The 21618-nt window shown below is 42.8% G+C and overlaps 1 protein-coding gene across 3 annotated transcripts in view; it reads left to right on the forward strand.

Annotated features, from left to right (window-relative positions):
- LOC134851528 (la-related protein 1B-like) overlaps positions 1-21618 on the forward strand; it is a 424232-nt gene that overhangs the window by 342992 nt on the left and 59622 nt on the right. For 2 of the 3 annotated variants that reach the window (XM_063867655.1, XM_063867656.1), the window contains exons 2-8: positions 15929-16097; positions 16326-16461; positions 16561-16601; positions 17308-17467; positions 17695-18079; positions 18428-18468; positions 18556-18696. In XM_063867655.1, coding sequence (XP_063723725.1) covers positions 15963-16097; positions 16326-16461; positions 16561-16601; positions 17308-17467; positions 17695-18079; positions 18428-18468; positions 18556-18696 — 1039 coding nt within the window. In that variant the 5' untranslated portion in view covers positions 15929-15962. The remainder of the gene's footprint in view (positions 1-15928; positions 16098-16325; positions 16462-16560; positions 16602-17307; positions 17468-17694; positions 18080-18427; positions 18469-18555; positions 18697-21618) is intronic. The other variant, XM_063867657.1, reaches the window with a different exon arrangement.

Below are 21618 nucleotides of genomic sequence, written 5' to 3' on the forward strand. Positions count from 1 at the left end.
GGTCGTCTGTTGCGCTCGCGACATCGACGGCACCTTACTCGAGCTCTGGCCCGTGGATCTCGCTGTTGGCCTCGTCGGTAGCGGGAACTCTCCTGCGCCGTGTTCGGTGTTGTTACTCAGGCCAGGATTTCTTGCCAAGTCAAAGCCCCTTACTCCTCCATCCGCATTCCAAGACAACCATCTGGTCTGTGCTCGATTTGATATGCCCTCAGTGGTGTAGCCGACTATCAAGACAGCCTCCGTCGCAGACTCCCTGCACTCGCCCTGGTCCTCCAACTGGAGGATCGCATTCAGCATCACCGCCATTCTCTCGTCGATCTGGGTGTGGTCCAGGTCCCTCAAGCGTCTGTACAGCTCGTCAAGAGTGGGCCTCTGCAGAGCCGTGGGCATAGAGTTCCAGAATCGGTCTGCCATTCTTTATAACTTCGGGATGTGTGTAGATAGATGTCAACCAGCTCAAGAATTACCTTACCAACTCAAGAATTACCCAATTCAAGAAATCTCTAGAAATCTTCTCTTGCAAGCACTCGCTGTAGATCCGGATTGTCGCGTGTTCAATCAAGATTCTCTTTTTCTGTTTCTCGCTTGAGTGTAGTTGGATATTCAACTTTGTTTTCAAACTTGATCTGAAAACATAAAGCTCATTAAAACTTAGTATGTCACGTTCCTAACCTAGAGACCCCCCTTCTACCCATATGATTAAAATCTTATCATTCACATATCACTTAAAACAATTTGATTGGATCTCCCTTAAGAACATGCAGATTCATTTTATGTTTTAGCACCATCAATTCTTTCTTTTAAAATTCAATTGTCATGCCAATCACATCTTAAGATCCCTTTACCTGCGCCGCACCCCAGTACCTGACTCAAGACTCCTCCCTCACACCCGACCTGGTACTTCCATGTACCCGACTCAGGCGATGCTCAAGTAGTACTTCTTGTGAAGATGCACCATTATCTCTGTTTCTGCAAAGACCACATGTAGGATAGCGTACAATTCCCTCGAGCTCAGTTTGCCCCTGTTTGGGTCGTACACCGGCATCGAGACCTCCACTATTCCTCTTTCAATCATGAAGTCACGTAGTCTTGTCAGTGCCAATATCACGTGTTCGGGATCAATTGTGTTTCTGTCGTTGACTCTCGTTACTAGGAAGCAGAGGTATTTGCCCGGGACTTGTGCCACTGACGGTGGAAGCGCTGCTATGCCTCCCAGTCCTGGCCTCTGTCTAAACAGAAACTCTACGTTCTGGTACTCTCCTTTGAAATCAGCCTCCAATTTTGATTTGAAACTCATGTCCGCCGTGATGCAGATCGCGCTGGTCCTGTTTGACAGGATGAAGTCGCTATCTGTTATCATGATGTTCTCTGAGTATTCATTGGGTATTTCGAATTTCGTTTTGAGATTCCTTCCTATGGTAGGCTCTGGTTCTTCTTCCTCCAGTTCCAATCCGCTTGTTTCCCTCACTTCCTTGAGCTTCTTTATCATCAAATTTTCGGTGTGGGTAAGTCCTACCCCCACTCCCCGGACAAAAATATTTATCGACGTCCCCGTCGATGTAGTCGGGTCTGAATTGTCCTTAGGGATGTCCAGTGGCCTGTCTGTTGCTGTCCATCCGAAAAGAGGGTCCTCTGTCTTCATGTAATTTGCTGCTGATATATCGACTTGCTGAATGCTTTGTCCTTCGTGGCTCTCGTCCTTGACATCACGCATCCACTCTAGAATCCTCAAGTTCGTGTTCTCCCTCCTTTCTATTTCACTCTGCTCGAGATCCGTCTCCAATTCTGGCGTCGAGTAATCATCCTGCGGATAATGTCCACCATCGTCAATGACCTGCCATTCCTCTCCGGCTTCCAGTTCGCCTGCGCTTAGTAGTTCATCGCCCAACTTGTCTGGCTGTATCTTATCGATCAAGAAGTCATCCCCGTACCTATTGTACCTCATGCCTGTGCGTTTACGATTGCCAGTCCTGGTTTCCGGTGGTGTTGGTCGATCCGGCTCCATCCACTTCGGTACCTCGTTTTGATCTGGGTCGTTCCAGTCTTCTTCTGCAAATGAACCTGCATCCGACTCCACTTCTATCTTTTCGTTGTCGTCCAAACTCAAGTTCTCATTACCATCATTTTTCTCTCTAGTGCCTTTCTCATTCACTTCGCACGCTGGTTCCACCACCAGGTACTCAAGACCTTCCATGTCTTTTGGTAGGCACCAGTCCTCCGGGGACGGGACATGAGGCTTCAGATTTTCGTAATGTGCTGCTCGCCCTGTACTCAAGCGATAGAACCGTCCTTGTTGATGTACTTCCGTAATCATGAACGGTCCTCTCCATTTCTTGAGTAGTTTCTTTGTTCCCTTGGGCGGTATGACATTTTGGAAGACCCACACGTATTGGCCCACTTCGTATGGCTTTGCTCTTAGTATCTTTTCGTCATATTTCTTGCGTTGCCTCATTTGCGCTTGCGCCGTGTTTCTCCGACATAGCTCGTTTAGCTCTTGTTGTCTTTTGATCGCTTCCTTCACGTATGCTTGAGGTGACGTCCTCTTCCCCTCGTACTCCGGGTAAAAGAATGTTATAGGCATTGCCCTTTCCCTGCCTGTCAACATCATGAAAGGACTGATACCCGTCGTTGAGTGCTGAGTACTATTATAGGCTCCTACTACCTGTGGCAGGTATTTGTCCCAGTCCGTCATGTATCTCGAGCAGTACACCCTGAGCATGTTGACCAGTGTCCTGTTCTGTCTCTCTACCAACCCATTGGTCTGTGGATGATAGGTCGTCGAGTGCGCTTGAGCAATGTGTGATCTCTTCATCAATTCTTTTGTCAAGTCCCCCACAAAAGCCTTGCCGTTGTCCGACTGGAAAGTCATTGGACAACCATACCGCGATATCCAATGCGTTATCAGGTGATCACATGTCTCCTCTGCCGAGGCTGTCTGGCACGGAACCGCTTCCGCCAACTTGGTGAAGTGATCTATTATAACTAGTATTTGGTTATAACCCGACTCCGTCATGCAGATTTTCTGATGGTCTATCTGCACCACTTCATTGAATTCCGAACTCTCGACAGACTTGAGGGGAAACTTCATCTTCCTTGGGTCTTTTACTTGAAGGCATGCTAGGCAGGCATTCACCCATCTCTCGCAAGCTTTTCTCATTCCCGGCCAATCAAACCTGTGAAGTATCCTTTGTTGTACTTTATCTATCCCCTGGTGGCCCATCTGGTCGTGTGATCTGAAAAGCACCTCCGTTTGGTACAATTGTGGTAGTATGATGAGGTTGTGTTTGTGTAATATTTTTTCCTCATCTCTTCTCTTGCACGCTACCACCCCTTCAGCTGTGTGATAAAGTAAATCTCTCTTTTCCTTGTAGAACTGGCTCAAGATCTTGTAGCTGTCTTCCTCAAGTTCTCCCTTCTCCTTGACTCCCGAATGGATCCATTTGGAGAGGTTACTTGTCATTTTGTCATTCTTCTGGGCCCTTATTAGGTCAGACAGCCTGTATCTCGCCTTAACGTGCTCCTTTAGCGCCATGATCTGTCCTTTCATTTCACCAGGGTTGTGGGTGTCATCACTCAGCTTCACACATATCATCCTTTTCACGATTTTCATGTCGTCTTCTGGTACCAGATTCGTTCTGACGTTTGAGTTGCACGATAGTTCCCTTAGTGGTTTTCTTGAAACTGCTATTTTCTCGAGCTCTTCACTACCTCGTACCTCTTGTATTTCCAGATTGTAAGTCCCTGAAGATGGATCCGTCTGTAATTCCCTGTCGTGCTGTCTCATCTTCTCTTCGGCCAGTATCATGCATAGACTGTCTTGATCCTCACTGCTCTCATCCGAATCTTCATCCCATTCTTTACGCTCCCCGGACAATTTTCCTTCTCCGGTTCCGTCTTCTTCCATGAATCTGTACCACTCCCCGGACTCTTGATCTAGTCCCAGGTGTTCAATTTCTTCTCTGAATGTCACTTTCTTATCCCTGACTTTTGTCTGCTCCAGAATTTTTTCGGGGATTTTTTCAACTAGTGATCGCACAACTTCCTTGCTATCAGTGATGCTTCCTTTTGAGACGTCAGTATTGTTCACTGTTTCTTCTCTCCGAAGTATGGTTAGTTCCGGTGCCTCCTGACCTTTCCCTTGGATCACGGGCTTGTTATCTGATAGTTTCTCAAGCAACCTCATTAAGTCTTCATCTATTCGGACCGTTCCCTCCTCTACCTGGATGAGATCATAACCTTTTGCCTTGAGTGTTTCCCTCACGATCTTGGACTTGAGCATTATTCCTATCGGAATCCCTCTATTTTTCTTCAAGATGGTCTTTTCAAGAGGCTCTTTCGGCAATTCGGGATGATCTTCTATCGGTTTGCCTGATTTGTCCAGCCATCTCGTGAGTGGAAGACTGTCGTACGTTTCTTTGTCCATAAAGGAGAAGCCGTCTTTGATCTCAGGTCTGTCCGCCTCTCTTTGTTCTTGCCTCTCGTAGAATTCCGTCTTCTTACTCAAGCTGTCAGCATTTTGATGTTTATCTCGTGTTCTGTGCTCAATTATCATGTTGTATCCATCCAAGCGAACTATCCACCTCCCAATATAGCTCTGGTCCATTGAGTACGTTTTCAGCCAGCTTAGTGCTCGGTTGTCGACTCGCAGCTTGAAGGGCTCACTGCCTAGGTATGCTCTGTATTTTTCGACAAAGGTGACCACCGCGAACATCTCTGCTTTCGGTGCTCCGTACTTCATTTCTGTGTCACTTAGGACCTTGCTCCCGTATGCTATTGGTCTCAAGACTGTCTTCCCATTCCATTCTTGTTCTTGATGGAGAATCCCAGAAATGGCGACTACTGACGCGTCCGTGTCTAGCACGTACATCCCCTTCTCTGTCGGCATACCCAGTACTGGTGCCTCACATAGCTCTTTCTTTATTCTCTGGAATGACTCTTCTGCCGCGTTGTTCCACGTGAACTTCTTGCCCTTATGTCTCATTAGTTGTTGCATCGGGTATACCTTGTCCGCATAGCCCTTGATGAATTCTCTATAATAGTTGGCGAAACCCAGGAAGCTCATCAGCTGGTGCTCCGTCTTCGGTGATTTCCAGGTTAGGACTGCTTCCACGGCGTCTGGATCAGGTCTGATGCCGTGCTTATCTACCATCCTTCCCAAGTATTTAATCGAGTCCTTGAGTATCTCGCACTTTGATGGTTTACACTTCAGCCCCGATCTTTTCATGCACGCGAACACCTCGTCAAGCCTCTCGATGTGGTCTTCTAGTGTCGGCGTTGCTATTACCACGTCGTCCACGTAGCACATTACCAGGTTGCCGTACTTCTTCGTCACGCCTATCAACGCGTGTGCCATCAGCCGCTGAAACGTGGCTGTTGCATTGCAGAGTCCAAACGGCATCCGTTTCCATTGAAACAGACCCAACTCGCAGACGAACCCTGTCTTGTCCCTGTCTTGCTTCCTTAATGGTACCTGCCAAAAAGCCGAGCCTAAATCAAGAGTCGTAAAAAATTTTGCATCACCTAACTTCGAGAGGCTCTCATCAATTCTAGGTATGGGATAGGCATCCTTCACCGTGACGGAGTTCAGGTATCGAAAGTCACAACAAAACCTTAACTGGTCGCCTTTCTTTTTGGCCATCACTACTCCACACGCCCACGGTGACTTGGATGGTTCTATCATGTCATACTCTAGTAACGTTTCGATTTCTTTTCTACACGCGTCCGATTTGTGTGGGGTCATGCGCCTCGCCCCCTCCCTGTGTGGTACCGCGTTTTCCTCAAGTTCAATTTCATGTTCAACAAAATTACAACACCCGATATCCGCCTTATGCCTTGAAAAGACCTCCTCGTTTCGCTCTAGTACGTCCTTGATAGCTTCGAGCTGTTCATCTTTCAGTTTGCCCCTTAAATGTTCAATCTCCGGCAGAACCGGTTTATCAATTTGCATTTCATCTAGTGTGGGTCGCTCTGGAAAGTTCGAACAGCTCGAAAGCCCATCGTCCGTTTCTGACTTAAGTGATTTGATAAGACCTGAAGAATCTTTTATTCTCTGCAATCGTCTCAAGATACAAATTTTGTCCCTGTGGTTGGGACAATCAACAACTTCATTTTGTTTTGAGTTTTCAATTGTTTCATATCGAGTTTTAACCGGTAAAGCATATCCCAGCTTCCTCCCTCTCTGTATCGTGATCGGTATATCAAGGGTATTCAACAAGACACTGACGCAGAGGCCGCTCTTCGTTATCGAAAATGATCTTCCTAAAACAGCAGCGCTTTGACTATTAGGATTTGGAACTATACACACTTGCTTGTTGTCACTTAGTTCATTATAATTTTTCATCCTCAAGCTTACGATTGCCGCTTCATTAGCTTTTAACCTCACTCTCCTACTCAAGAATACCGGTGCTTTGTTTTCATTTGCCATTATTAAATTTACCGGTTTGATTGCGTACCTCCTATCCGGGTTCCGTATCCTGAACATTGCATTATTTAGATCAATCGTTACGTCGAAATTCCTGATGAAGTCTCTGCCCAAAATGAATTGGTCAGATTCATCTAGGTTTTCTACCACGATGAAGCTCATCCACAGGTTACGTTCCCCCAAATTGAGAGCTATTATCGGCGTCCTGCCCAACACCCGAAGGGCCCCTTTGTTTGCAGCTGACAGCCGTATTCTAGAGTCTATCAAGTCACCTTTGTCAAAGCCCATTTTTTCCCATGTTTCGATTGGTATGACGCTCAAGACTGCTCCCGTGTCGAGTAATCCACGTAACTGAGTCTTTTTGCCATTTATGTCTAGCACGTGCCCTGTCACGTCTGCTTCCGTCCCGATGTGCATTGCATCTTCTTCGAGCATAGCGCAGTGTCCAATCGATCTTACTTTCAATTCTTCTTTCCCTACATAGATTTGTCCAATTAGGTCTTCGTCGCATGTTATCATCGTCTTTGTATAGATGTTGATTCCATCTATATTTAGCATGACCTCGTGTGGACCATAAGCTTCAGTGTACCTATTATCAACACGTACCGATTTGCTGCCCCCTCTCGTGAGTAGTGCCCTGAGCGCTCTAGAAGTCGTTTGTGGACTTATTCCACTCAAGTAGTCTGCATACACGTCAATGTGCATTATCGTCTGGTCGCTCGGCTCGCTCAAGTTTCTGGTTACCTCGTGTCCGCCCACTGTGATTATCGACATTATTCTTGCTCCGATTTTCGATATCCCAAAAGGTTTACCTGTCACCATTTTCACGGTGTTACAATTCCCGGTCTTCATTGAGCCCGTTCTAGCCTCTGGTATTGAGTTCGATCCGGTTAATGCTCCGTTAAAATTCTGTCTTTCGATCTCCAACTTTAGTCGTTGCTCTATTTCTTTCGCAGCCAGATCTTGTTTCACTTTGGCAATTGCTTCCGTCGCCGCTTTCTCATAATTTATCTCTAGAGAGCTTCCGGCCGCGGACTCTAACGCACCGCTAACATGTGTCACAGCTTTCACTGTCTTCGTCGGCAATTCGGTGTTTGGTGCCCCCAAGTTCCTAGATTCAAACTCGTTTTGCCTGTTCCGCTGATTCTGCACCGCCGCTAATGCCAACTTATGTTTGGGGTGATTCTGGTCCTTGACCGCTTCCCAGAACAAGGGACAATCCATTCTGAAGTGCCCCTCCTGGTTACAGAAGAAGCATCTGGCGCCTATCTTGATGATTAAGCCGTTATAGTACTCGTGTTCCTCCATCTGGCTCATATCCTCTTCATCCGGTGCATAACCTAGGCTCTTCATGCCTTGTTTGTACGTTGTGCAGTCAGCCACATGATGATCCGCTGACCCGCAGTTCGCGCATGATCTGCGCTTGTCCATATCATCTCTAGGTTTGTACCATGATGACCTCTGGGGTTGGCTTCCCCCTTGCGTGTTCCTGTTTTCGGAATATGAGTACTTCTTAGGTTTCATCAGCATGTATTCTCTTGATTTCTGTCTCATTTCTTCTGGGGTGGGTGCGCTGTCCTTCGACAATGTGTAGTATGTTGCTAACATTGTCCTTAAGTCATCACTTTTCACCCCATCGATGAACTTCGAGGCAATGCTAAAGTTCCGTCTATTTGTCGACTCCTCTGGGTCACTCCTCCTTCTCAAGCTCTCGAGGTCATCTAGGAACCGATCTATTGACTCGTCGTCCCTCTGCCTTCTCTTTTCAAATCGCATCATCGCTTGGTGACCCTTCATGCCTGACCCGAACCGATTCAGCAATATCTCGAAGATCTTGTCCGCGGTGTCGCGTTCTTCCTCCTTCTTTGCGACCACGCATTTTAATGCCGTTCCTTCCAAGTTGCTCAGTATGGCTGTACATGCTTGTCTTTCGTCACTCAAGTTATCTTGTTCTAGATGTAATCTCATCACTTCCACCCAAGTGTCAATGCATCCATCGGAGTCGTCCTTGAATTCTTTTGGCTTCTTGAATGTCTTTCTTGATTTTCCCTCTCTCCTGTCGCTCGAGTCAGTGTTCCTCGTGGCGAAGGCCTCTAGAGTCCTGTTCATCATCTCCCAAGTGCTGGCCCATGTCATAGCATCCGGTCCTGTGTTGCTGTTAGCTGTTGAATCTCCCGGAGCAGTCGTTGTATTCGACGTTCCATTCTTCATTATTGTTTTCGCAGCTGTTGGTGCTATGCTTATCGCATCCCTGGTTAAGGGCAACGGTGTCGATTGTCGTTTGTTCCTTTGTGGTTCTGCAAAGTCAACTCTGGTGCCTTGCGTGCGATCCACTGCCGGTCTTTCTTGTGGAGTAGAACCTCTCAGGATTGCATCCAACTTCGCCTGTATTGCACACGAACTCTCGGCTTGACTCTTGCTCATTGTGTCCATTCTCCTTTCCAGGCTCCCTAATTGGCTGTTAACATCATCATATCGGTTCTTCAACTGTTGCATGTCTGTTTTGATGTTCTTTTCTCGTTCTTCATTGGTGGCTTCTACCTTGTCTGACATCTCCTTGAGTCTCTCCTCTGTTGCCTTAGCCAGGTTAAAATAACTGTCTAGATACTCGTGCTTGTTGTATCTTATTTCCTTTTTTATCACCTCTCTGTCTTCTTCACTGTTCTTAAGTCTTTTGTCGATCTGATTTAATTTCGCCAACAAATCGCCCAGTTCAATGGTAGTTTCTTCATGGTCAGCCGTGGGTTTCTCTTCGGTCGTAGCCTCTGCTTTAGCTTGTTCCTCATACAGGCCGGTTTCTGTCGTTTTCGTGCTCACTGTACCAAATGTTCGTGCTCTTTCTGCTTTTGGTTCTTCAGTCACGTTTTCTTTCGTTTTTATTCCGAACATTATTCCCAATTTTTCCGTAAAAGATGTCCTCTTTACTTGAGAGTCTTCTTTCACCGTTTCTTCGGTGTTGCCTATTGCATCTTCCGCGTCATCTATCGGTGAGAACTCTATGGGTTTCTGGTTTGGTTCCTCTGCATTGGGCATTGGAGTTGACTCTGTCGCCATCTTCCCTGTTTCATCCACACTTTGATCGGGTGTCTCTAGATCAATCTCGATGGTGGGGTCTACTCGCTCCCCTTCCGTGCCCTCTTTCGCCCTGTTCTCCGCTGTACTCCTTGTGCTGACCATGTTAACTGAAAAATTCGTCTTCGTTATCTTTGGGCCCGTTGATGTCGTTCCGCGCAGCGATGAATTATACTTCGTGTTTGATCCACTTGACCTTTTTTCGAGCACCGGTACCCTACTCCGCCTCATTATTTCTATTTACAACTGCTTCTATTTACAATTTTATTATATACACGATTCTATTCTAAGGGTAAAAAAAAATATTTTTTGTGGTAACAAATTCTGTACAACGTGTTAAAAACTTTATCCAATTCTCTTTCTAAAACCTCTGAAAAATTTTCCTTAATTTGGTCTTAACCCTACCTATTTCGATTTGTCTTATTCTGTCTTAAAACGCACTTGTTGTAATTTGACTTCAATTTCTATACCGTCCCAAGACTATTCGTCACTATCACAGTACTCTCCGTTAGTGTCCTAAGACCCTTGTACCAAGACCACTGTTCCAAGACTAGTGTCCCAAGACTACTGTCCCAAGACCAGTGTCCCAAGGCTAGTGTCCCAAGACTACTGTCCCAAGGCTAGTGTCCCAAGGCTAGTGTCCCAAGACTACTGTCCCAAGGGTAGTGTCCCAAGACCAGTGTCCCAAGACTACTGTCCCAAGACTAGTGTCCCAAGGCTAGTGTCCCAAGACTACTGTCCCAAGACTAGTGTCCCAAGGGCAGTGTCCCAAGACCAGTGTCCCAAGGCTGGTATCCCAAGACTAGTGTCCCAAGGGTAGTGTCCCAAGACCAGTGTCCCAAGGCTGGTGTCCCAAGACTAGTGTCCCAAGACTAGTGTCCCAAGACCACTGTCCCAAGACTGTCCCAGGACCACTGTCCCAAGACCCTGTCCCAAGACCACTGTCCCAAGACCACTGTCCCAAGACCCTGTCCCAAGACCCTGTCCCAAGACCCTGTCCCAAGACCCTGTCCCAAGACCACTGTCCCAAGACCACTGTCCCAAGACCCTGTCCCAAGACCACTGTCCCAAGACCCTGTCCCAAGACCCTGTCCCAAGACCACTGTCCCAAGACCACTGTCCCAAGACCCTGTCCCAAGACCACTGTCCCAAGACCACTGTCCCAAGACCCTGTCCCAAGACCACTGTCCCAAGACCCTGTCCCAAGACCACTGTCCCAAGACTGCTCTGTTTTAAGACTTCTTCGGTCTTGTCCCAATACTCGTCACGGAGTGTCTTCCTCGTTGTAGGGTCTTCTTGAACCACCGTACCTTGTACCACCACTCAAGCTCTAGTAAAATTTTCCCAAAAACCCTCTCTTAAAAGCCAAATGCTGACCCCCTCTTCTTTTTGGTTGTTTCTATTTCAATGTAGGTGCGCAGGTATCTTGTGATCACCTGTTCGTATAAAACCAAACACAAATCCTCACTAAAATGCAACAAAAATCTAAGTAAGAAAAATAATAAAAACAGAAAAATGAGCCCACCTGAAATTCAAAGGTGACCAATGTCTACCTTTCGTCTAAAAAAAAAATGTCTGGTACCTAATTGCCACGCGTTTTCCTCCCCCCACTAGTGATCTTATGGGGTATCACAAAAGCTGTCTATATCCGGTCCCCCCTACCAAACCAACCAGCGTACCAGTCTTAACTCGAGTTGAATTTTGGATCTCCACCTAATATTACCAACGCGTGTTAATTTCTAATGTAACTAAGTCAACGATGTCGACTAATTAGTTACTCTAATTTCCCCCTTTTTACAATTTACAACCGCCAACCTCTAACTTAACCAGCCCCCCTTCTAACCTCCCCCCTTTCTAGCCCCCCTTCTTAAGCCTAAAAATTTCTTTAAGCGCCGGGTGCTAAACTTCTCAAGAGAAAACCGTAGACCTGTTTCCAGGCCTGCTCAAGTAAAAACGTTCCTCAAAACTGGGGGATTTCGCTTATCCAATTTTACACTTATCTCTTATAATGTAATGTGGATTCTAACGATACCCGTTCTGCCCAACTCGAGAACTCGAGAATTGCCAAATCCTTCTTGGCTGCTTTCCCACTCGACTGGTCACCTGTTCCAGTCCAGTCTCCTATTGGTTCAGCCAAGTGTCCCTGAACCACTTTCCCACTCGGCTGGTCACCTCTTCCAGTCAAGTCTCCTATTGGTTCAGCTCAAGTGTCCCTGAACCACTTTCCCACTCGGCTGGTCACCTCTTCCAGTCAAGTTTCCTATTGGTCCAGCTAAGTTCCAAGCTATCTGAAAACCCTTGACAACGCCCCACTTCGGGCACTTTATTCAGTTTACTGGTTTAAATTGCTAGGTTGATCGAAACGATCGAACTTGTAAAACAGTATGGGTATACTATTTAATTAATATAAAGGTTTGATCCAACTAATCTGGTGTCAAAGTCACTGTCTTTTTTCGTTTTATGGTTTTTGTTCCTTTTTCTATTCTTTTTTGGTTTTTGTTTTGCTTTTTGTCTTTTTGCTCGTGTTTTTGTCCCCCTAGTTGCCCCCTTTTACTCGGTTAGCTAAGCCTCGTTCGGAGAGCGTACCAGGAAATTTTCTCGAGTTTTCTTAAAAAGCTATCACGGTACAACCGGAAGGTTTGCACGTTCCTGTCGAACCGTACCGCCGGTACTCTAGAATGGGCATTCAGCCCGAAGCTGTCTCAAGTAGGTTCGACTCCGTAGTCTTGATGTCGTAAACACCCAGGAGCGCCATAAAAACACTATGTAACATTCGTCTACTACAGTCACACATGAGGCTTAAGAAAAATAGGCCCTATAACCACTGGCTCAAGGGTCAGGGACACTATCTCTTGTGTTTTCCCACCTCAAGAACGGTCGGAGCCAGTTCGGTTCGCTTATGACATGAGACTACGACCCGTTACAGCTTAAAGGCTACTACTAAAATATCCCCCCACTCTAGAATTAAGAACGTCCCCATACTTAGGTCTCTAGATACCCAAAATACATGAACGCCGTTAAAAACCGGGTTGGAACAATCCGTTAGGTTACTTTTTATTAGACAGTGTGACTTTGATCCATTTCAGATGGATCAACCTAAAACTCGCCTTACCTCAACATAAAAATCACAAAACACACTCTAGAAATTTAAATTAAGGACTCACATGTTGATGCGCTCAAGCACAGGAAGTAATTAAATGGGTGAGCAACTCTAGAATTAACTAAAGTAACTAGATAAGTTCAATGTTTATCAGTTTGAATGGTAAGGGTAAGTTTGAACTCAAGAACGAAGTTTTATGTGGACCATTGGGACACTCAAGCTGTCCACCTTTCCGTCGAAGGTTCACTCTGGTCCAGTTCGAATAATTGCTCTCTCGGGAATACTCTGTCTTCTATTTCAGATAGGACAGCTCTACTCTTGTTCACTATGATGGAAATTGCGAATAGCAATTTCCCACTCGTTTTTTTATCTGACAACTTTCCCGCAATTGTTCTAAAATTGTTCTGATTTCTTTTTCTGATTTTCAGTTATCGCGAGAAAATCGTGCATGACATGTTCCATTCGAAATTTTGAAAAATTAAATTTCACTTCAAAATCAAGTATTTTCTGCTCTTCTCAAGGTCAAACTTCCAAATATGACCGACTGGCACAATGTCATCAAGACTATCAAGAAGTTCGGAAGATAACCTTTTGTAGATCGGAGCTGTCCAAGACTTCTGAAGCTCAGATTGTGACGGCACATTCTGTAAACCTGTTTTGGATGACCAAGAGGCAAAAGCCAAAGTAATGTAAGCATCATCGCTGATGTCAAACTTACTAAGAATGGTTTGGGTCAGCCTACCACAACTAACCGCAGACGCAAGAAATGCAGGAAGCGCGAGATGGAAAGCAGACGTCAGACCAAGACCACCAGAAGAAGAAAGCAACAGAGACTGCAGCTGGCTGTTAGCATCGAGCCTAACATTGGCACATCGAGAAAGGGCGCTCACAACTAGTTGTCGTACTCACGAAGAAGATCCTCCTCCTTGAAGCAACAAGCAGTTCGCAAAAAGTACAACAATTTGGGCAGACTCAAACTGTTTCTAAGCAGAAAAAGCGCGTGGTGGCCATCGACGTTTTCGAGAAAGTCACACATGTTGTCGAGTTCTTGTTTTTTCCCAGTAAGAAGTGTCCTTCTTGCTTCATCGCCAATAGGAGCACCAAGGATGACAAGGTCTTTAAGATCAGTAATATCAATCTTCGGACAGATTCGATTAAAATCAGATAAAATCGAGGCTTTAAGGTCGTCGTCAGGGCAACCCAGAAAGACAAGTTCGCACTTAGACGAGTTCAGTTCAAGACCAAGGTTTGCAGCAGCCTCGATTATTTTTGACAAGTCGGCTAAAGCAACTCCAGCTCTGTCGCCCAGGTTCCCATCATCAAGATACCAAAAATTCAGGAGCGAGGAAAGTCGATCGATAATGTCCATGATTAGGTCCGAGAAGAGCGGTGGGCCCTCGGGATCCCCTTGCTGGACGCCAACTTCCGACATAATGACAAAACTCCCGAAAAATAAATAACTCGGAGTTGCGTACGCTAGAACCGAGTAATTGTAAATTGCCGGTGACTTGACTTTGACGGTGTCCAGTAGTTTTTCTCGCGAGAACGAGCTGAAAGCATTACGGAAATCAATCTTGACGATAACAAAATCTTCCGGAAGGTCAGTAGACAAAGTTCTCACCGCATGCGCCGCCGCTTCAGCTCCTTTGTTACAGCCGTAGCCGAGCTGCAGATGCCCATATCTAGTCTTGCGATTAGTTTTCTCAGTAATTCCCGCACACTTAGAGACAAGTCGCCGCAAGGTGTTGCCTACAGCGATAGGGCGCACACTACCATCTTTTTTACCGAGCGCAAACAGGTTGGTAGAGAAAAAGTACGGTCTCAAGCATGGAGGAATGTTCCCTATGATGAACAAGTATGATGACCAGATCACTCACACATAATTGTTGTGATCACTCACACATAATTGTTGTGACCAGCAAAGAGTTGGACTTTTTGTTTGGACGCAAATTTCTTTGTCGGCATGCATATGAAACTATTTAACAAGTTTATCACAACAATTAGGCTAACTGCAACTGGACATATGCAACTGTGGCTAATATGCAACTGTGGACATTGCAACCCGGTGCAGAAAGTCAGCTCAGCCGTCAAGTGAAACACAGAAGCCTAAACTCTCTCTCATTCCCAATGCTCTCTCCTCCGCTGCTGAAACATTTAGACTTTTGGCAGCTTTAACAGTTCCTCCTGTTTCATCGCGTTAATAGCTGGTTGCATATTTTTAGTAACTTGCTATGATTGGAAAACTTTATCCGAAAACTCGGTGACCTTTCTGTCGAGATCAGCGACTTAGTTCGGAAACTCTTTTCAGGGAAGGATAAGTAACATCGCACGTAATATCGGCACTAACGTGGCAAATATGTAATAGATTTCTACTTAGCTTTTTGAGAACTCGTATTACCTCCGCCTAAAATTCGGTGCACTCCGTTGTCATATGCAATACTTTGGAACACTTCACACATTAGAATATGTCTCCCTTCAGATTCTTACTGCATGTATGACAGTGGGCTCTCTTCTCGACAGAACTTGCCGGGGTACTTCCCGACCCATCACTCATATTTAAATGAAATCACTATTTGATAAGTTTATCGCAACAATTAGGCTAACAATAACCATTCGAGGTCGTGTACGAGTACGATCAACCTCTCCAAGGCGAAATCTTTATCAATGTTTGTATCACAATGCTCTCCTAGATGTTCAAATACCTTTGTTACCTCCTTGAGGTCATGTTAAAGCCGGTCATGTTCAAACCGTTGCATACCAGGTCCCGCATCTGACCGCACCAACTCAGGAAGTCAGAGATCCGAATTTCCATCCTCCTATTATTTGTAGAAATGTCTGGGCCAGTAAGTCGTCGGGCTGCTTGACTAATATCAACCGATGGTTTTGCTGCTAGACTAGGCTGAGAAATCACACGTACTACAGAGACAGTTACCGCTTTTTATAATTCATCTACCTGCACGGAGAAAACCTCATTTTTTGAATCAAGACAAGCATCACAAACCTAACAGATTCTTGGATTTCGTTAGGAAAACGTAAAACTCATGTGGAATCTTGATCAGGCAGAATTGAACCAATTCATGCATTTCTTGTAGTAGATCCAGTCACCTCAATTGGCCAAGTTACACGTCTTGCCCATTTCGTTCGTGTTTGTATTAGACGGGGTTGATTAAGAACTCGTTCTCGCACCATGTCCTGGAGCCATATCAGTGTCTTAAATCTGTTTAATAAGTTTTCATAACAAGTAGGCTTCATTGCTTCATTCAAGCAGTCAGAAGTCTGATATATTAATCTTTGTTCAATGGTTGCCCCCCAATGTGCTTACGAGGTCTTATTTCAGGTCGAAATATTTTAAAAGAAGTAATTTCCTAAATGGCGGATCATTCCGCAAGTTACGAAGAATCGTTTCCTCAACCTGAAGCGATAGAAGATTTACCAGAAGCAGAAAAGCGGACAGAAATTAATCTAGAATCAGCGCATACTCCATCAGATGCTAGTAAAACTCAGGTACGAAATTGAAGTATCAAAAAACCTGACGTTTTGGTAAAAGTATGATCATTGGGTCCCTGTAAAAGCAAGAATGAACGATGGGTCGCACGTTAAACAAATGCTCTTCCTGTTCCGGAAGTTAGAAAGCGCAAACAAGTTTTGGGTATCCGTTTAGTTTTTAGGGACCCAACTATCATACTTGTATCGGCATTTTGCTGTTTAAAATCGTTTTATATGTTGTTAAAGGGGACAGATGCAGTAAAACCTCCGCCTGTGAATGTCTGGAAAAAACCTGCAGCAGCTGCTGCATCTATATGTCAGAATCAGTTAGATTCACCCCAAACAGGAACCGCCACAAATGAACCCAAGCTACCTAAAAGTAGTGCGTATATTGTGCCATAATTGTTTTGCTATCTGAGTTTCATTATGAAAACTAATTACCCGACTTTGACTTTATAGTAATTGATTTTTTTTGTTTCAGAAGACAATCCATGGGCAACGGAACAAGAAACGGTTAAAGCTGTAAGTGATTTCTTTGAAGAACAGATGAAAGTTAGGATAATTAAAGAAGAATGTACACAAAAAAGTTTAGATCCTTTTAAATGAAATCAAAGATAGTTGTTTCCCACTGCAAAAGCAAAATCTGTGGCTTATTTATAGAAAGTTTTAGCTTGCAATGCTCTAATAACTACAGAAGTGTTATCATAAAACGGCGATTGGCGATGAGCTAATATGCTCTTTTAACAGCCCTTTCGGAGAATATATTTATGTTAATTTCCTTAATGATGTAGTAATGTTAATGAATAAATGAATTCAAACTTCTGAATCTGAATAACTGCTAAACGGCCAATCCAAAAGGACTTATTTTTGCGCGGAACTAAAAATATATAATATAAATATGGTTTAAATGTTTTGAATAGTGATGATTTACTTGTAGAGATACCGGACAAAGAGAGCTGAAAATTAAAATGTAGTATTTAAAACGGTTCTTATGCAGTTCATTTCCTTAAGATGGTTAGAATCAAACACAAGTACTTTCTTCCACGAATTTAATTTTGATTTATTTGGAATTAAAACCACCTGAAATCAGCATTACTAAAATTTTCGAAAGGACTGAAATTGATACCAGCGATAGCAGGAAACTTTTCAGCGTACTTGATCGATGGGGGGGGGGTCTTATTATGTATAAATGGTTAAATTTTGGTTTTAATTGTTGTTTATGATTTAGCCTGTCAAAACTCCCGGAGAAGACTGGCCTAGCTTGAAAGAAAATGAGAAATTTCTGAAAACAACCGAAGATCAGAAAAATGATCTAGATGGAGAAAATCAGCTAGCTATGAAGCCGAAATCCCCGGAGAAAAAAGCTAAAAGAAGAAATAAAAAGAAGGGTACGAATCTCAGCATTCAAAATATAGTCTCTAATAAATTGGCGATATAATAATTGGTGGATGTAATTTTTTTGTTATAAGTCAAGAAATTTGTTTCAAATTTAGCCGCTCTCTGCAATTGTATACAGAAGAATAATCTATTTCTCAGTAGGGTTGTAAAAGTTTTATTGTATTCGAACATACAATTCGACGCTCCGCGATTTTTTTCTAATGTGACTGTATTTTAGCTGCCAAAGCAGCAGCAGCGGCGGAACAAGCAAATGAGCAATCCAACAACAGTAGTGCAAATAATAACTCGACTAGCTCAAAATCTGTAGAAAGCACACAAAATGCCAGCACCAATGGTCTATCAAAAGCACCAACCTCACAACTTTCAAGAAAGGGCTCAAAAGATGTCACCAACTCACAGAGTGCGACAGCAACCAATCAACAGTCACAAGTGAACAGTGGTAAAAGTAGGCAGAAGTGGGTTAAAATGCAGATAGATCTCCCTAGAGCGGCTCCGAATGGGTTCATGTCGAAAGCGAACCCCTTGCCAGCCGGTAGCAAGTCGAGAAAAAATAAAAAGAGAAGTAGCGCCAAGTCAAAAGGAACCAACAAAGCACAGGATGGGTTAGTGCTATTTGATGGCATCAATCATTTAATTTTATTGTCTAGGCTACATTTTTTTGTTTTTGCTGTTTTTTTAACCAAGTGGTTTTTCCATTATAGCCCTTCAGCCTAGTAACAAAAAAATTCTTGCACCCTCCACACTGATTTTCGATTTTGGGAAAGACGCTTCTGATAGTTGGAAAGACCCAACCAAAGCTATATATTACTGTTTAATGAATCGAAATGTCCTGCACTTGAAAAAATTCTTTTGACATATTGGAATCAAGCGATAATTTCTTATCTTTCGTTGATGAGGAGATGTATTGTTGGCTTTTGATATCGCTATCTGATTGGTTATTTTCATTTTAGACGTCGAGGCTTCTTCAGTGATTTTGACGACGAGGAAGCTCGTAAGTATCATTATGATTATTTGATTATTTCCTGATTTCGTTTGGGATATAACTATCTCTGAAAATGGTGCTTTCCACTGCTGCTAGGCTATCGTAGGATGATGGCTGATAAAATATACAGCAAAAATCTACCGGTGAAGAAGTCCCCGGCAATAATGTCAGCAATGGCTCAAATACCTGCCATTCATCAACACCAACAATACAAAACGGGGTTCCAGTTTGCCCAAGGTTCATTAATAAAACATGACACTATTTTTAAGCTCAGAATTATGTGCACGTGGCTTAAATTGTCGCACTCTGTCTGATTAATTTCTATTTGAAAAAAATTATTTCCATATATATTTGTTCAGTTTTTTTGTAGCAAATGCGCTTCTAATACTTATTACCTCGTCGTTTTACTGCTCATAGTTACCGCTGAATTTGCTGTTTCTGTTATCACCCTCCGTTAGTTAGTGTTTCTGTGTTCACCAAGCGACGTGAAGTTTGCAATTTTTTTGCCCTAATTAAAAAAAGAAGAACCTGGTAGAAAAGCGGTATTTTTTGGTCGATTTGGCGAGTCATTGACGTCAAAGTGTGGGGGCAGTTTAAGGGAATTTGAGGTATAGACTAAGTGTAGAAAATTTCTCTGAAACATTTCACATTGAGTCATTTAGCCTAAACCATTTAATTGATTTGCAATGCTTACTTTAATTAATTTGCAAATGCCTAACTGATATTGTCTTGAATTTACTTTGATTGACTGGTATCGAACTGAAAAATATTTGATGACCTTTAAATAATACAATATGAAGTGATGACGCACGGAATAAAAAGGTTTTCCAGCGAAATAAAAAATGTATCTATTGGTCTATTTTTCTCTAAAAAGCGTCAATTATAAACTGTTTTTGAAATTCAAAGAGCCTATAGGGCCTTTTTTCCCCTGAATTTCGAAAGTTGACGTTTTTTTTTTAGAAATTAAGTTATTATTTCTGTTTCTATGTCTGATGGCTATGTTTTGAATTACCAGCGAAATAATATATTGATCTAAATGGGATTTGTTTTCTCTAATTAGGTTAAATTTGAAAAATAGTGCCAATCAGAAACAACTGTTCAGATTGGGACAGAGCTAATTGAACTAACTGGGATAATTTTCTCTAAATGGGATACGCTAATCCTTTCGTCCGGAAACAGAAAAGGTTAAAGATCTTAGAATTACTGAGATATTTTTAGCTCAAAGTTTCCCATGATAACACTTTTGTGTTCGGCTCAACCAGAGTATAAGATTTCTCGACTTGATTTTAACTCAGAACATGTCTCTGAAGGATTAAATACGCTTGCGATTAGCAATTGTTATCAAATTGGAATATCGACTTTCGGGTTAACAACTATGTTAATAAAATTAGTGAGATGATTCGGGGTGTCTGTTCTGATGAAATGCCCGTAACCAGATTTCTTGAGTATGTCTGCATTTTAAATGACCGTTTCAATTGAATTGTTGTTGCTTTCAATTAAACTCGTTTTTTTCGCAGATTGTTTTCGTTTTTTTTCTACTTGGTTTTCTCCGACTTAAATGGTTTCGGCAGTTAAAATGTGTTTATTGTCATCATAATTCGCCGTTTGATAGGCCAAAACTTTTTAAATGCATTTGTGCTCACGAAGGGGGTTGTGAAAAACGGGAATTTAAGATTTTTAAGCTCAAAATTGATAATTTTTGTTTAAAAGTTTGTTTTCGAATCAGTCGCTTTTGTCCTAATTTTTTTGGCTAGCTGCCGTTCTGTTTTTCCGGCGTATCGCTTCGGCTCTGTGAATTAGCTCTGAATTTTTTTTCCTTGACATTTTTTCGAAGTGAACATAATTCAAGGCAAAATTATTACACTTGCGAAATCAAGTGTCTTGTAATCGAGAACTAGACTTTTTCCCGTAAACATCTCTCCTTACAAATCTTAATTGCTTTTTTTTACTTGCTTTATTATTGAAGCTGAAAAACTTCAGGTTCGTTTCCACTTGGCCTAGAGGTAATATAGTCGCTTTTGCACCCTAAGGTCAGTGGTTCAAGTCCCGTCTGGACCTTGTTTTTTTTTCAGTATGTATGCAATTGATATTTGTTTCCGATTGAAATTAAAGTATCGGAATTTCCATTGTCTGCTCAAGTCTTTTTGGCGTAGTTAGGACGTCACGGATTTTGCTGTCGCTGTAAGCAAGTTCTTGTAGTTGCAAGTGCTGCGAGCATCTTTTCGATTTTTTTTGTTGTATCGCAAGTGATGCGACTCTCCGCTTTGCCTGTGTGAAATTTTCGTAATTGTGTTTTTTCGAAATTTTTTCTTCGACTCAGTGATTTTTTTATTGCGTGTGTTCATGTTTGTGTGGTATTGCAAGTGATGCGAAGCTTCACTTCACCTTTGTTTTTTTTTAAAAATTAATATGAAAGTGATTTGCTTTTTTTTTATTTTCCAACAAGAGGATAGGTTTTAACACCCATCCTGATTCAAAAAAAAATTTCAACGTTTCAGTTTTCAAAAATTCAATGCAAGGCAAAATCATTTTCATTTTAAGCGTAAACAATACTTTTTATCAGAACCCAAATAATTTTTATCAGAACGGAAACTATTTATGTCATCATGACTTTAATAAAAAAAACGGTAGCTTTTGTTATAATAAAAGCTATATCGGGCATTAGAAAAATATTAATAACAGGAAACACAAAATCGGTCATCAGTGAAATTCACATTAAAAACCAAAGGAATCAACCGTAAAATATTCAAATCTATCCAAATTACAGTAAAAAAAAAGCATATTAGATAATTTTTGCAAAAAGGTATATGACGTCAGTTAGATAAATTGATAGACGTTGAACAATTAGATAACTTGTTAATCTGTTTTATTAAAAAGAAGTCCCTGCTTCTAAGTGAAGCGTTGGACCGCGAATAATATGAGAAATATATCATCGAGCGGTCCCTATCATGAAAAAATTGCAACGTCAAAAATTAGTTTCATCCCTCATCATTAGAATGACGCTTGCGATTAGCAATCGTCATCAAATCGGAGTATGACTTTTTCGGGTTAACAACTAGCTCAGCAAAACTAGTTGAATCACTTATAATGCTGCTATGCAGCTGACATACTCAATTTCATGAACATTCACTAGTTACTACTGATATATGCTATAACTAG

Source organism: Symsagittifera roscoffensis, chromosome 7, assembly GCF_963678635.1.
Source record: "Symsagittifera roscoffensis chromosome 7, txSymRosc1.1, whole genome shotgun sequence".
Taxonomy (NCBI): Eukaryota; Metazoa; Xenacoelomorpha; order Acoela; family Convolutidae; genus Symsagittifera; species Symsagittifera roscoffensis.